At 39.3% G+C, this 15,804-nt stretch overlaps 1 protein-coding gene across 1 annotated transcript in view; it reads left to right on the top strand.

Annotated features, from left to right (window-relative positions):
- LOC126395644 (SWI/SNF-related matrix-associated actin-dependent regulator of chromatin subfamily B member 1-like) overlaps nucleotides 1–15,510 on the top strand; it is a 19,574-nt gene extending 4,064 nt beyond the window's left edge. Inside the window, exons 2-9 of the mRNA XM_050053263.1 lie at nucleotides 887–998; nucleotides 1,558–1,666; nucleotides 4,614–4,751; nucleotides 4,965–5,092; nucleotides 5,199–5,365; nucleotides 9,354–9,544; nucleotides 9,823–9,954; nucleotides 11,702–15,510. Of these exons, the coding sequence (XP_049909220.1) occupies nucleotides 887–998; nucleotides 1,558–1,666; nucleotides 4,614–4,751; nucleotides 4,965–5,092; nucleotides 5,199–5,365; nucleotides 9,354–9,544; nucleotides 9,823–9,954; nucleotides 11,702–11,741 (1,017 nt within the window). The 3' untranslated portion in view covers nucleotides 11,742–15,510. The remainder of the gene's footprint in view (nucleotides 1–886; nucleotides 999–1,557; nucleotides 1,667–4,613; nucleotides 4,752–4,964; nucleotides 5,093–5,198; nucleotides 5,366–9,353; nucleotides 9,545–9,822; nucleotides 9,955–11,701) is intronic.
- The last annotated feature ends 294 nt before the right edge of the window (nucleotides 15,511–15,804 follow it).

The raw sequence follows: 15,804 nt of genomic DNA, 5'->3' as shown, positions 1-15,804 counted from the left end.
CAATAATCATGCTGTCTAATCAGCATCTTGATATGCCACACCTGTGAGGTGGGATGGATTATCTCGGCAAAGGAGAAGTGCTCACTAACACAGATTTAGACAGATTTGTGAACAATATTTGTGAGAAATGGTCTTTTGTGTGTATAGAAAATGTTTTAGATCTTTGAGTTCAGCTCATGAAAAATGGGAGCAAAAACAAAAGTGTTGCGTTTATATTTTTGTTCAGTGTATAATTGTACTTAAATTATACATATTTTGTAACAATTTTTTTCTGTTGATCTGTGTCAAAAACACGATTTATAGAAAAAAAAACATGGCAATGTCAGAGGGGAGTTGATACTCTTTACTTTAATTCAGTGCTTATGTAGGCAGTTTGCACTGTCCTGAAAGACAGACAATAAATACTTGTCTTAGAAACTTTTAGCATCTCAAAACCTGGATGGTTGATTTTTGATTACTTTAATCACAGAATATCTCTGCGTAACCTTTCTTCTTTTTCTCTTCTTTTTTTTTTTTTTAGGGATGCATGATATTGAATTTTTTGCCAATATCTGATATGCCAATATATAACAACTCATTTGACCGATAACCAGTACCAATATCGATATATCCACTTTTTTCCCCATCTAATTTTAGTGATGCATGCCTGCTCTTATCATGATGGCCCAGCAGCAGATGGAGACGTGAAATAGAATGCTTTTCAATTTATGTAATATTCATTCATTGTGCAAAAGAAGAAAAAGCATGTTGGCTGATTCTGATCAGTTCGTTTTAGAGCTGATATTGGTCGATACCAATGACATGCCGATATTATTATGCATCCCTACTTTTATTCACCATTTTTAAAAATTTTGGTTGACTAAATGATCTACCTTCTGCTCATCAGGTTGGAAACTATCTGCGTATGTTCAGAGGCTCTCTGTATAAAAGATATCCATCTTTATGGAGGAGACTGGCCTCAGTGGAGGAGAGGAAGAAAATTGTAGCATCATCACATGGTCAGTGGTGTGTCTTTTTTTTTAATTGGATATTGATAAAGTCCCTTTGGACTACTCCTGGTCTGGAAGGTCTAAAGGTTATATATAATGTTTAGATTTAATAATGGATGCTGTAAAGAATTCTATTATTTATAATGTACTAGATGAAAAAATATATTTGAATCAAGTGACTAGTCAGACTAGTGATTTGTCATGCTGGACATTATCTCAAGCAAAAGGTGTAAAATAAAAACTTACAGTCTATCTATCTATCCTTCTATATCTCCTCTTTTCTTAAATTGATGAAATAGCCACAGTCTGATTGGACTTCATCATCTAGCACACAGGAGGTGCTGAAGCTAGTGAACTGGTTTTAACATGGCCAGATAGCTACCATGGTTGACCTAACCCAAACAGAAAATCCAAAAACATTTTGTCACAGTAGTGGTGACAGTGATTAACAAGCGATTGATAACTACTGCTTAGCATTTATAGCCATAATACATTTAATTTTTACCACTTCAAATTTGAGCATAAATGAATATGTATGTGTGTTTTCTTGCCTACTGTCTATGTGAAGCCACCAGTGTTACTTTGCTGAAGGCATCAGAATGTGAAGAAATCTTCGAGGGGAATGATGAGAAATACAAGGCAGTGTCCATCAGCACAGAGCCCCCAGCTTACCTCAGGTAATCTCTATCAAATGATGGCTGTTTTATTTCACATTTTCATTGTACTCTGGCCTGTGAACCATCAAGGGGCAGACAGACGCTGGCCCCAAATACTTTTCACAGCACTGAAATGGATTGTACCATAGTTAGACAAAGGTTAAAGGGGAATGTCACTGCTTCTACACATGAAGGGAGTATTCCAAAGTCTGAGAAAATAATCCTGATCAATTCATAGTGATGTCATCAAGGTTATCTCAGCTTGGACTTGAAGACTACAAAATGAGAACAAAAAGCCTGCATTACAAACTGGAGGTGGGGGATTTGGAGGACATGGGGCATTTAACAGTGAGGAAGTGTCTATTGGAAAGTCACCAGTAAAAGAATACCTCACCTGCAAAATGACCCTTTGTATGTCAGGTACTCACTGCGTGTATCTTGAATTTGAAGAAAACTTTGTTTTTCTTGCATGCCTCTACGGAAGGGTTCCAGCAATATGCTGGTTTCAAGGTATACTGTGATATAAAAGTAAATGGTTGTCATACTGTGTACATTGACTTGTCTAAGATATTGAAAAAAATGCAACTGGACAAAGAATCTCCCCTTTATGTACATACTTCAGTTAACAAAATGGTTTCAAGTTTCAAGTAAGTAATAAATCACTCGTTCAATCTACAATAATCCTTCCGATTTCATTCCTTTAAGGGTAATTCTGACTGATGATAAGATCAATTGTTTAATACTGTGATACCGTGATATTTTCTAAGATGGTTATCTTACCGTGAAAATCTCATACTGTTATATACTCATACTCCACGGTAAATGGAAAATCCAAAAAAGGCGAATATTCTTCATGAATTAAAGTAAACGGGGACCAAAAGCAGCAAAACTTAATCATCCATTTACAAACTCTCACACAACTTGTACAGTATAATCCAAGTCTCATTTATCCAGTTGTATGCTCAGTACCTTCCAGTTGCCAAACACATATACTTTCACTAAGACGTTGCAGTTAGGAATGCACGATATTGGATTTTTTGCAGATATCCAATATTTGACAACTCATTTTACCAATAACCTATACTGATGGTGATATATCCGCTTTTTCCCCCACCTAATCTTATTGATCATTAAGTTTTTTTCTGTAGTGGAATTAACATCATATTATGCATGAATACTCTTATCATCATGGCCCACCAGCAGATGGAGACATGAAATAAAGAGAGCCGTCGGCCATATTGTCCTGCAAACATTGACTGTTAAATCTGTAAAAGACTGCCTACGGTTCCTAAGTGCTGACAGGATGAGGAAACGGTCTTCTTGGGGTGCCGTCTTCTTGGGACGCCAACTTCGTGGCCTGTCTCTGACATCCTCTGTTATATGGAACTTGGCCGTCAGTTTGCAGATGGTACTAGGGCTCACTCCAAATAATGCTGCAACTTAGTTTTGCGGAACCAGCTTGAAGTTGCCCTATCACATGAGCCCTATCCAGATCAGTCAAACGTGGCATGCCGATTCTTGGAGCAGACACCAACTGATCACTGTAGCAGGGCCCGTGCTCACAGGTGCTGGCAATCAGGTGCCTGATTGCCAGCACCTGGGGGTACCAGAAGCTCAAAACAAGAGTCAATAGCAACAGCAAAAAAAGCTGCTTGGCATTGGCAGTGAAGATTTGGCAAATTTCTCTTGGGTGCAACTAGGGCTGCCACGATTAGTCGACTAATCGATGACTAATCAACTATTAAAATAATCGGTGACTATTTTAGTAGTCGACTAATCGGTTTGAGTCATTTTTCATAGAAAAGTACTATAAAAGTACCCCCAAAATACTCTTACTGCAGCTTCTTACGTTCAGATATTGGCAGCTTTACACACTCTCCCGTGACAGTGAACTAAAACCCTTTGGCGTGAGTATGAAACAAGACACTAGATGACGTAATTTTGGGGTTTGGGCGAGACAGACCGTCATTTTTCAACATTTTAACACATTTTTCGATGAAATGATTAGTCGACTAATCGAAGAAATAATCAACAGATTAGTCGACAATGAAAATAATCGTTAGTGGCAGCCCTAGGTGCAACCCACATACTCAGCTGTGTTGCTCATCCCACAAATGTATGTTCCTTACAGATGTGGCACCATTTAAAAGGGAAATAAACAGGCTTTCCAACAGTATAAGATTTATTGGCAAGAAGCATTGTTACAATAAAGAAATAATCTACCAAACACAAATTACCTTAGTTTTTTGTGCTTAGTTTAGAAATCTTTTCAATGTATGTAATAATCATTCATTGTGCAAAATGATAAAAAGCACTTTGGCCAATTCTGTTTGTTTTTAAGTCGATACGATGCCGATGACGTGCTGATAATATTGTGCATCTCTAGTTACAATATAGAACACTTAGGCCTACAAGTAGTGTGCCCTGAGTGTAGCTGGGCTTGTGTGTATAAGTTCCACTTGAGCAGGATTTAAATGCATGTGTGTGCCAAAGCATGCTGTTTGACCATGCATTAGACTGTATATACTGATCGTGTTGTGTGTCCATTCCATTTTTTTATTGATTTGATCCCCAAGGTACTTATATGAGTCAGTCCTCTCCACCTCATCTCCCTGGATGGTAACAGGGACAGGGGGCCTCCTGTTCGTGTGGTAATCCACCACCAGCTCTTTGGTACTGCTGATGTTGAGCTTCAGGTGATTGTTGTATCTCCTCTTAATAAAGCTCCTTATCAGTCATCTGTACTCCTCCTCATTGACATAGCTCATGTATCCAAAATGGAGGTGGCAGCAACCTGAGTTGAAACGGAAGTCTGAGGTGTTGAAAGCACAGTGCTCCCCTGTTTCTCCAGGTGTGAGAAGACCGTGTATGTCAGGAAGATGGTGGCATCCTCCACTCTGATGTTTGGCTGGTATGCTGGGTAAGATTGTGCACCTTCTAAACAGTGTGTTTTTTTCCTGTCTATAAGGGAGCAGAAAGCAAAGAGGAGCAGTCAGTGGGTCCCCACGCTGCCCAACAGCTCTCACCATCTTGATGCTGTGCCTTGCTCCACTACCATAAACCGCAACCGAATGGGCCGTGACAAGAAGAGGACCTTCCCCCTGTGGTGAGAAAGCTACACAGTAAAAAGTGCAACAGTATGAAACAAGCTTCTCTGTTTCACATTTGTACTTTGGGCTATCCTTTACTTTAAACTATCGTTTAAGCAGTCCTGATGTTGATGTGTGAATGGTCAAGTCTCGTTAATATGACATCAAGAATTGCTTGGATGAACAATAATGATCCAACATTGAGTTTTTTGCCTCGCTCTGTGTCTCAGCTTTGACGACCACGACCCTGCAGTGATCCATGAGAACGCAGCTCAGGTCGAGGCACTGGTTCCCATTCGTCTAGACATGGAGATAGATGGACAGAAACTGCGAGATGCCTTCACATGGAACATGAATGGTAAATATAGATGCCTCCTAGCTTACCAACATCCACAATATTTTTTTCTGTTATGTCAAGTTATTTAATTTAAACAATCTGACCTCACATATCTGCCCCTCTTCAGAGAAACTGATGACCCCAGAGATGTTTGCAGAGATTTTATGTGATGACCTGGACCTGAATCCTCTGGCCTTTGTTCCCGCTATTGCCTCAGCCATTCGTCAGCAGATTGAATCCTACCCCACTGACAGCATACTGGAAGAGCAGGCAGACCAGAGAGTCATCATCAAGGTGGGTACTGAACCAAAAGAACAACAATCCTCAGGGAATATCAGGTAGCTTTAGAAGAATCTACCAGAACAGGCTTTTTGTGTAACTCTCTTTTTATTGTCTTTTAAGGAAAGAGTGAACAAAATTAACACAATTTGAAAATTAAGACTTTTTAAACATGAAGAAAACAACATGCATATGCATATGCATATATAGCTGCAAGCGTCAATCTGAGGGTTCAAGCCCTTTCAAGAGGGAGCTTCTGTTGGCCGCAGCAAGCGGGTTTTCAGCAAAGTCACTTCAGCTTGTTTATATCTGTCTGAAAAGGAGTAAGACTGATGATAAACTTGTCCCACCATTACAGTGTATGAAGAATTTCAAAAACAGGCCCCCTCAAAGTCGCCATGTTAGTACTTGATGTGTCCACTGATTTTAATTAGGATTTCTTAAAGGAAATGTTTTTTGACTGATCTTGTTCATTTGTTATAGAAAGTTGTATATTCATCCACAGAAGCTGTAAACCACATTTCATGTTGGTAAACTCAAAATTCATCAAGTTTTATTCATTTGACAGTTTTTAAAACAATTCAAAATGGCACACAATCCAATGAGCAAATCCTGACATTCCAAGAGGCATTTTTATAGAGCAATGTGAGCAGGATTTGTGTGTCAAATTTCAAATTATTTGGGCTTATGGTGTGAGGGTTATGGCCTTTCTAATATTGGCCTTAATTACAGTGCTACCATCTGGGCGATTGGTGTAATTTTTGGCATGTGTATTCAGAACGCAACTCCAGATGTCTCCGGTGAGTTTCATTAGGAATGGTCAAAGTCATCTTAAGTCACAAGTTAAAATGTAATAGACCACACCCACTTTCACCAATCAATATGGCACTTGAAATTTTGATTAATACTTGGCCCCAGAGCATGCAACCCAAAATTGTTGAAATTCTGACCACTGGTATTTGAGGAACACATTTTTTATGTTTGGCACCCACTGTGGGTCTGGATCAAAATGCTCTGGTACACTTTTTCTCTAACATGTACTGAGCATATCTACCAAGATTTGTGAGGACTGCACAAACTGTGTAAGAGTTAAGGCCAATTTTTTCTAAGCCTTGGCCTTTGCAAAAAAAAAAAATTTTGCTTATTGCAGTCATGTTTTTTTGACCATTTTTTCTCGTTTATAATAGAAAGTTGTATTTTCATCCCAAGATGGTGTGTGCCAATTCTGGTGTTGATACATGTAAATTCATCAAGTTTTATTCATTTAAATATTTTTCAAAAAATTCGAAATGGCAGAAAATGTAGTTAGGAGGAGCTTAATGGTCCAAGAGACTTTTTCATAGGGCACATTGAGCTGCATGTATGTGCCAGATTTCAAATCAATCGGCCTTACAGTGTGAGGGACGCGACCTTTTGAAACTAGCATTTCAAATTGTTAATTACAGTGCCCTCATGTGGCCAAGTTTCACATTTTCAGCTCATGGGAATTTTTGGTTTCATGGCGGATGACAAGTAATCATGAACCTGGGCAAAAACAATAGGGTTCTAGCCCTTTGGGCATGAACTCTAACAACTGAAGACTTAGAATTACACTGGAATGTGTTCCTGGTGCACAATTACACAAAGTCTGGTCTGAATGTTTAGATATATTTCTCACCATAATAAACAGCGGGTCAATCTTTCTTCATTAGGAATTTCATGCAGCCACCAACAAATATTTATCCCTCTTCCTTCATTCATGCTCCTCCACTTTAATCAGGTACATCTAAACTGAAATAAAGAACATTATGTAAAAAATCAAAAATAAAATTCTCCAAACTCCAACATGCATGGAAATGATTTACATCTTTGTCCTTACAAGACCTCAAGCAGCTGGTTTGAGCCGAATAAGACTTCCTTTGGGCATGAGTACAGAAATAACAAATAACATTCTTCCAGCTGAATTCTCTCCAAGATGTAGAGCTTGTTGTTTTCCACTGTTGTCTAAATATCTCCACCCACTTCTCCTGTGTAATTATCGGATCAACTTCTGTTTCCCATTTTGTGGTAATGTTGAATTTTTTGGAAATAAAGGAGCTCTGTATGACATTCAGAGAGTATCTTTGATTCAGGTTGTTCTCAGTTCTCAACATGGAGGTGGCTGATCCTGCAGCTAGCAGCTAATGGTGCTAACAGTGCTTACAGTGCCAACAACTGCAACAGTGCTGACAGAGTTAAGTGTTAACATGGGAAGGGAACCAGTGGGTGCTACGCTGCCACAATGACACTGTCCTGATATCAGCAGTAACCACCGTATGAGCAGTGGTGATGAGCTAGCCATTGACTCACATGCACAAATATGCATGCGTGGCCAGACCAGCAACCTCAACGAAGAACGAGGAACCTCAGATTACAGCACACACAGAGGGAGTGTGACTTTATTCTCTGCTCAAGACGTCACACATTTTTTATGTCTCTGCGCTGATGGCAGCCATGGCCAGAGGCATTACGTTCTCAGGTTGTCCGTATGTGCCAATACCTCAAGAATGCCGCAAGGGAATTTCTTCAAATTTGGCGCAAATGTCCACTTGGACTCAACAATGAACTGATTAGTTTTTGGTAGTCATAGGTCAAAGGTCATGGTCACTGCGAACTTGTCTGTCCCATTCTGGTGAAAATGATATCTCAACACCTTGAGGGAATTTCTTCAAATTTGGCACAAAAGTCCACTTGGATTCGAGTATGAACTGATTAGAATTTTGTGGTCAAAGATCAAGGTCAGTGTGACCTCACAAAATATGTTTTTGGCCATAACTTATAACTTACTTCCAAAAGGTCAAAGGTCAGCTTCACTGTGACATCATAATGTCTGCATTAAACACTTTTCTGGCCATTATTCAATGTCATACCTCAGGAACAGAAGGGGAGACATTTGGTGTTTGGTGACACTAATCTTGGGTGTCCACCTTGAAGCTTTGCTGATTGTATAGATCTTCGGTGCTGTTGGGGGTAAAATGTGTGTGAAGCATCCATGTTCTCACAGACATGGATGTAAACTGTTAGAGAAACTTGACTGGTGCGTGAAGGCATTCAACCACGGGGTGGTAATTATAGTTCAATTTTTTTCTCTCAATTGTAGTATTGACAATGGTCTAGAGTTTGTGATTAAGGTCCTGAAAACTTCTTGTTACCTCTGCCAAGGAGGATGTGTTTTTTGTGTTTGCTAGCAGGGTTACAGGCTAAAACAAACTAGTGGCCCAATTTTCATGAAACCTGGTGGATGGGCATAGCATGAGCCAAGGAAGGAGCTATGAAGTTGTTGGATTGGATCTTATCATCTTACACAAATTAGTTTTTACTTTAGTTAACATTGCAAGAGAGGTCATTTGGCCTTGGCGGAATAAATGCCATTCATTTTAAAATCCAGTAGATGGTAGTAAAGTTTAATGGTGAGTTCAGTAGAAAGAAGGCAGAGGAGCTGCTGAGACAGAGAATGATGATGATAAAGATAATCAGGCAGATTAAGTGTTTAGAAAAGATCAAATTTGTAGACTGCAAGAAATTGTCACGGTTTAAAACAGTTTCTCTCCACCGTCCCCACAGCTGCCAGTGGACCTCTGTTAAGAATTTGACTTGACTGCAGCCCATGTTTTAAGATAACTTAAAAGCCTTCATAATCTGTGTCACAGCTGCTGCTGCTGCTCCAACTGCTGACTATGTTGAGAAGTGTGTCATATCAGTGGGACAGACTGCAACAACTAAATTCTTGTTGTGTTTAGAAGACCTGCATGCACCTGTCCTTTGTAGCTCACACAGTATCTTTGCCTCATGTCTCTCCCTTCATGCCCCCTGGGGAGGCACCTCACAGTTTGAAAACCTCCACTCTAGGAATATCTCTCCAATGTCTTGCACACGTAGACTAGGCCTAGACTACTTTCTGTTTTTCTTTCAGTGATGGAAGAATGTCATGTAGACTGAGACAGTTACGAGGCTGCTGTAATGTTAATTTTTCTGTATTCCTCAGCTGAACATCCACGTGGGAAACATTTCTCTGGTGGACCAGTTTGAGTGGGACATGTCAGAGAGAGAGAACTCGCCAGAGTCTTTTGCACTGAAGCTGTGCTCTGAGTTGGGTCTGGGCGGAGAGTTTGTCACCACTATCGCCTACAGTATTCGTGGTCAGCTCAGTTGGCACCAGAGGACCTATGCCTTCAGGTAGCTTACTCACTTCAACAGAGCTGTTCGAATCAAAAGGGTCTAAACACATTTTGATTAAGGCAGACCTTGGGCATAGACTAAATCAAAGAGGTTTGCCTTTAAATAAATACTGCAAACTTTTATTGACTATGACTGTCGGACCCCACTTTATCTAACAAAGTGTTTCAGTCTCATCCCTAACTTTCTATATGGTATTTTACCCTTTCTGAGCTGATGATCTTTTGTGTTTTATGCTGGACTGATTCATTATTGCCCCGCTTGTAATTTGCTCACAGTGAGAACCCACTCCCAACAGTAGAGATTGCCATCCGCAACACAGGTGATGCAGACCAGTGGTGTCCCCTGCTGGAGACCCTCACAGATGCTGAAATGGAGAAGAAGATCCGAGACCAAGATAGGAACACAAGGTGAGATAGTCAGATGCAGATAGCGAGTCAGATACATTCAGTAACTTTGTATCTACTCTACTGTACCTGATGCTACCTGAGGTATGTTGGGCTGACTAAAGAACTGTTCTTTCAGTGACATTTGAAAGAAGAAAATTGACAGCAGTATATTGACAGCGACTTCATGAAGGATTATCCTTAGTAAACAGAAGGGCTAATACATAGACTGTATATAAAGATGGATAACATAGCAGCTCCCCAAAAATGAGGCCAAACCATCTGGATCGTCCCCTGGTGGCTGGCTGCGGTACAGGTCATAAACCCTGCCCTCTTTAGTTAAACTAAAAACTCGAAGTACACATCAGATACATTTTTTCCAATTATAGTTTAAGGTAGTTCTTATCATGCTGCCGTAAGTTCAAGTGTTCATTTGGTTTTGATGAGTTATTTATTGCGATAAAACAGGGACAGCATGATTGACAACTGTGTGAGCCAATCAGTAGGCTCGCATTCAGTGGGGCTGCTTGCGTAAGCATCAGAGACATGCTGCAGAAAGCTGGTTTAACAAACTCTGAGTTGATGCTTGTTTGTTGTTGTTTTTTTACTATATAATTTATTAATATTACAAGTAGCTTACTTGTACTCAGTCTACTTGATACATTTTGCTGCACTAAAAATGACTAAAGTGAGATGAACAGACTGAAAACTTTATCTTATAAGATAAAATTGATGACAAAGTTTTCCTCAAGGGACATAATTTACAGTTGAAAAAAAGGTAAATCGCAATATATTTCGTTGCAATACTCAATATATCACCTTTAAAATCACAATAATATGGTATCATGACATAAGTATCGTGATAATATCGTAGTGTGGGGTCTCTGTTGATTCCTACCCCTACTAGGCTGTTATTAGAATAACTTGATTGACTTATGGTTTCACATGGGACACAAACAGCATGTCCCAGGTGAAACTCCCAAGTTTGTGTGACCCACCCATTGTAGGGATGCACAATGATATAGGCATGTCATCTGTATCAGCCAATATCAGCTTTAAAATGAACTATTAGAACCACCCAACATGTTTTTTCTTATTTTGCACAATGAATTAATATTACAGACATTGAAAAGTATTGTATTTCATGTTTCCATCTGCCGGTGGGCTATAAGAGTATGCATGCATAATATGATGTTAATTCCACTACAGAAGAGACTTGATGATCACTAAAACTAGGCAGGGGAAAAAGTTGATGTCGATATCGGTATCAGTTATCTGACAAATGAGTTGTTATATATCGGCATTTAGAACAAAAAAAAAAAGGGGGGCAAAAAAAATCCAATATCGTTAGTCCCTAGGAAATTGACTATCAAACTGCTTTGACTGCAGGCAGCCAACCAAAATTTCTGAGCTGCCAAAAATCAGACTAATCTCCCCACATTAACATTTCTTTAAACCCACTGTATTAAAATGGAGGCTCTGTTTTTTATTTATCCATTGCCATGGTGAATAGTAGTATCAGAGCTCCATTAATGATGGCTTTTTTCATTCACCACACAAGCACTTACTCAGAGAAAACAGACTCAAAGTTTTCACTAAATTTGTTTATAGACACAAAGACATCTTTGTATGTTTATTTAGTCCACATTATTCCACTATATGATAAAATATTAGTCTTGTCTAATTAGAGAATCATAATTCAGATGCTCAGATCATTATTTTAGTTTGTGTAGAATTCTTGAAGTAACATGAGTAAACTGTGTTTATGCAGGCGTATGAGACGACTGGCCAACACCGCTCCTTCCTGGTAGAAAGCTGCATCGGATGATGTGTCCTCTGGAGACTCCTGTTACTCTGAAATGATCAAGTAAATACACGCAGAGTTACATAAACACACACACACACACAGGTCATCCTTAAAGCATCGATGAAGCATCTGGATGTTCCTGTAAACATGACTGCACTCACTGAATGTGGTCAGTCTCCATGGGCACCTCACTGATTGAACACAACACATACATCCAGGCATTCCGTAATTATGTTTCATCTTGCCTTCAGCACATTAGTCATAGCAGCAGTTCAAATGTAACCCAACATCACTGTTTGGCAGTGGTTTTTAATTGAAGGAGGTTGATCTGATGTCTGTTACCTAAATTACTGTTACACACACACCATACCATGCAACATTCACTCTACACATGTCAACTCAAAACTCTTGGCATTACAGAGCAATGACTGATTTTAATGATTCTGTATGAATACAGTATGGACAGCAGTTATATGACATCACTAGGGCAACTCTCCAGCAGTCATTTTCATATCCTCAGACCTTTATCACTCCTGTACTACAGGTCTGCGGGTTTCTCTGTCTGCCAGAGTCAAAACTCCAGTTGAAATGACTGAAATATCTGTGACTGAGCAGTCGAAATTAGATCCTGTCCTTATCGACGTTACTATTGCACTATAGGTGTTTTTGCAGCAGACATTATGAACACCTTGGAAAGAAAAGTCTTATTGATTCCCAATACCAATATCAATGGCTCTGGATGGAATGAAGTCATTTGTAATATTATTAATACCTATGCTTTTCCTGCTATGACAAGTCAAAGGCCCCATTTACACTTGTAATTTTAAATGTCTGATATTGAAGACACTTTAAAGGGATAGTTCAGTTTTTTAAAGTGGGGTTGTATAAGGCACTTAAAAATAGTCAGTATATTACCTACAGCAGATGTCAGTCGGCATGCCCCCAGTTTGGAGATGCAGGCTGGAGTCCGACATGGAAACTAAGCAAAGTATTGCTGTGGAGGGGTCAGCAACAAAACGTATTTTAGCTACCTAAAAAAGAATTCCATATCAATATAAGTGTACGCTATATTGATAATATTTTCACTGTTTCATGCTAATGTCAGACAGTGATTTTAAATAAAATTCAATAAATAAAGACATGATATCGCTCTCTTCAAAGCCAGACTCCATTGAGAGAACAGAGATTTAACATTGCTGAACATAGAAGCTGCTGGTCTACCGCTGCCTCAAACAGTTAACTTGTTTGTGTATTTGTGTGACTTTGGTGTTTAAAGGGCTTAGATGGTTTCACCAAAGTCACAGTAAGTCAAACTAAGTAACTGATCAAAGCAGCGGTAACCAGCATCTTCTGTTGTCAGTGAGCTAAAATTACTTTTTCGTCTATGGAGTTTGGTGGCTTTGAGGAGAGCAAAGATTGGGAACTAAAGCTGTTAATGGCTTCCTGGTAAAAAAAATACTGTTAATATAGAGTACACATAAACTGATATTGATTTTTTTTTTTAGGTGGGAACTTTTTGGGGGTGGTGGTTGAAATACATTTTGTTCCTGACCCCTCTACAGCAGTACATTGCTTAGCTTCCCTGACTATGATTATGAACAAGTATCCCAAACAACCCCACCTCAGAAAATTCAAACTATCCCTTTAATTTACTGAACACTGAGCCACAAATTTTCCCTTGTTGGCCAGATCACAAATCTGACTACAATCTATGTTTGTTTTCCCAGCAGGGTCAGCAATCCGCCAGTCCAGAAGTAGGTAGTAATGTTTGGTAACTGTCAAAAACACCAGAAGAAGCAGAACTTCTGCACTTTAGCAGTTTAGTTATAACAGTTTAGCTACAGTTAGCTAGCAGTTGTCCATAAGCCAACACAAACATATAAATGAATGTATTAACTACAAGCAAGAGAATAGTTTTTGTCGTCCTCACCCACACAGATCAGTGCTGTCTCTCCCACACAGATCATTTAGTGGTTGAACTGATCAGATAAACTCTACAGCATCTCGGTGCACCCTGTATTTTATTGTATGTGTATATAAAGCTGGAGATGTTTTTCTTTGTTGCTTTAATGAGAGAGAGAACAATGGCTAATGCTACCTTCAGCTGCTGTTATCTCAAGAATAGAGGAGGCAGAGCGTGGATATGTGAAGAAAATCAGACAGTGAGCGGATATATACACACACACACTACTTACTGACATAGTTACATTATAGGAGGAGTCAAGATGAGAGAGATGGACGTATTTGGACATTTTCAACATCTGGCTAGAATGTGTGTCAAAGCTCTTCTGGAGGTGGTTTGAATAATCAGATCTCCACCTGTCTCAAATGCTTCTTCGATGCATTTAACACTTTTTTATTTTAGATTGTAACACTTTCTGATCCACTCAAGACATATGAAGTGAACAAGTGTAAATGGGCTCAAAGTGTCTGTTGGGAAAAACACCTATTGTTCTTGATGTTCCACATGAGCAGAGGTTGGGATTCCTGAGGCAGGATGTCCTGTACAGCTCAAACAATTAGTCAATTGGTCAACTATTTTAGCAACAGAAAAGTCAACCTAAAATATTTTGATAATCGATAAATCATTTGAGTCATTTTTCAAGCAAAAATAGTGAAAAAGTGTCATAGTTTTTCTGCTTCTAAAATGAGAGGGTTTACTGCTCTTCTTTGTCAGATATCAGTGTGAGTTTGGTATCTTTGGGTTTTTGTCGAACAAAATAAGATGTGAAGATATCACCATGGGCTCTGAGAAGATGGGCCTTTTTTTTTTTACTACTTTTGTTATTATTTTATAGACTATTTAAGTCAAACTGGCCCTGCACATCAAACCTTTGTAGGGTGGGTAAATGATAACCCAGAATTAGTACAAAATACCCTTATGTGAAGGGTTTGAACAGTTCTAATGACTGATAGTGAGAGTACCCAAACAGATGAAGGAAAAAAAGTCTAAGCTGTCTTTGGGGTGGTGTGAATTGGTAAGCAAACAAAATCTCTTGTGCTGCCAGAATCATTTAAAAGATGCAATAATCTTTGTCAGTAAAACCTACATAGAGGGGCTTTAATGAGTCACATCAAAGTGTTTTAGCTACTTTGGTATACTGAGGCTGATGTTACTATTTTTACATGACTGAAATAACCAGTGCGCATGTGTAAAATCAAACCACAACAAACCCTGCTAATGTTTCTGCTGTGTGCTTCAGAGTCCTGCACAGTTCCATTTATGAAAACCTGCACCCGCACCTGTACCCACGGATACCCGACCTGGTGCAGGACTCTGGTGTGCTGCTCAGACAGTTGCAGCTGCTCAGAGCTGTCGTGTGTTTGCAGCCAATCGGAGAGTTGGTTTGATTTTGGCATGTAGACTCTGTGTTGTGATCTTACTTACCGGTTCGGATCGGTTATGTGCACCAGTGTTCATCTGCATGCTAAAACATAGATAGCTCATACTGTACCCTGTGCATGAGGGACTGATTGTTCCCATTGTTACTTCTGTTTGCACCGTGCCTCACATTGCATCAGTGTCAGCAGACTGGAGCCTCCATTTTACTGGGAATGTTTTGGAGTTATAGAGGGGGAAAAAAACACAAGCTGACAAGAACCAATGGTGTCTTTTTAAAGTGATGATTTTCAACCTGAACATACTCCAGAAAATGATGTTAATGTATGTACTGTCGCTTCTTGTTCTCTTCTTTTGTAAAATTGCTTTACCTTTATAGTGGACTTGCTTTTTATATGAAAATCAACAATAAAGAAAACTTCTTGGAAATATGTTGTTTTGTAAACCTGTGTGTGTGTTTTACATTTTGATATTGGGTTCATTTCTGTCAACCATAACATGAATAACTGTAGAAGAGGTGCAGATGCAGGACTATCCCTAGAAATCAGGTAAAGTCCTTCAGAGGGTTATTATGACAAGGTGGTTATGAAGCTGTGATGACTAATGCAGCCTTCAGTGGGACATTGTGGCGAGACATAATTAAATTATTCTTGTACAGCACTAAGGAGTCACTGTAGTCAGCACTGAAGAATAAGACTAGCTTCTCTATATGTAGCTCCTCAGACTC

This window comes from Epinephelus moara, chromosome 9, assembly GCF_006386435.1.
Source record: "Epinephelus moara isolate mb chromosome 9, YSFRI_EMoa_1.0, whole genome shotgun sequence".
In the NCBI taxonomy this organism is placed as follows: Eukaryota; Metazoa; Chordata; class Actinopteri; order Perciformes; family Serranidae; genus Epinephelus; species Epinephelus moara.
Note: the sequence above shows the minus strand (reverse complement) of the source record. Positions and strands in the feature narration are given on the sequence as shown.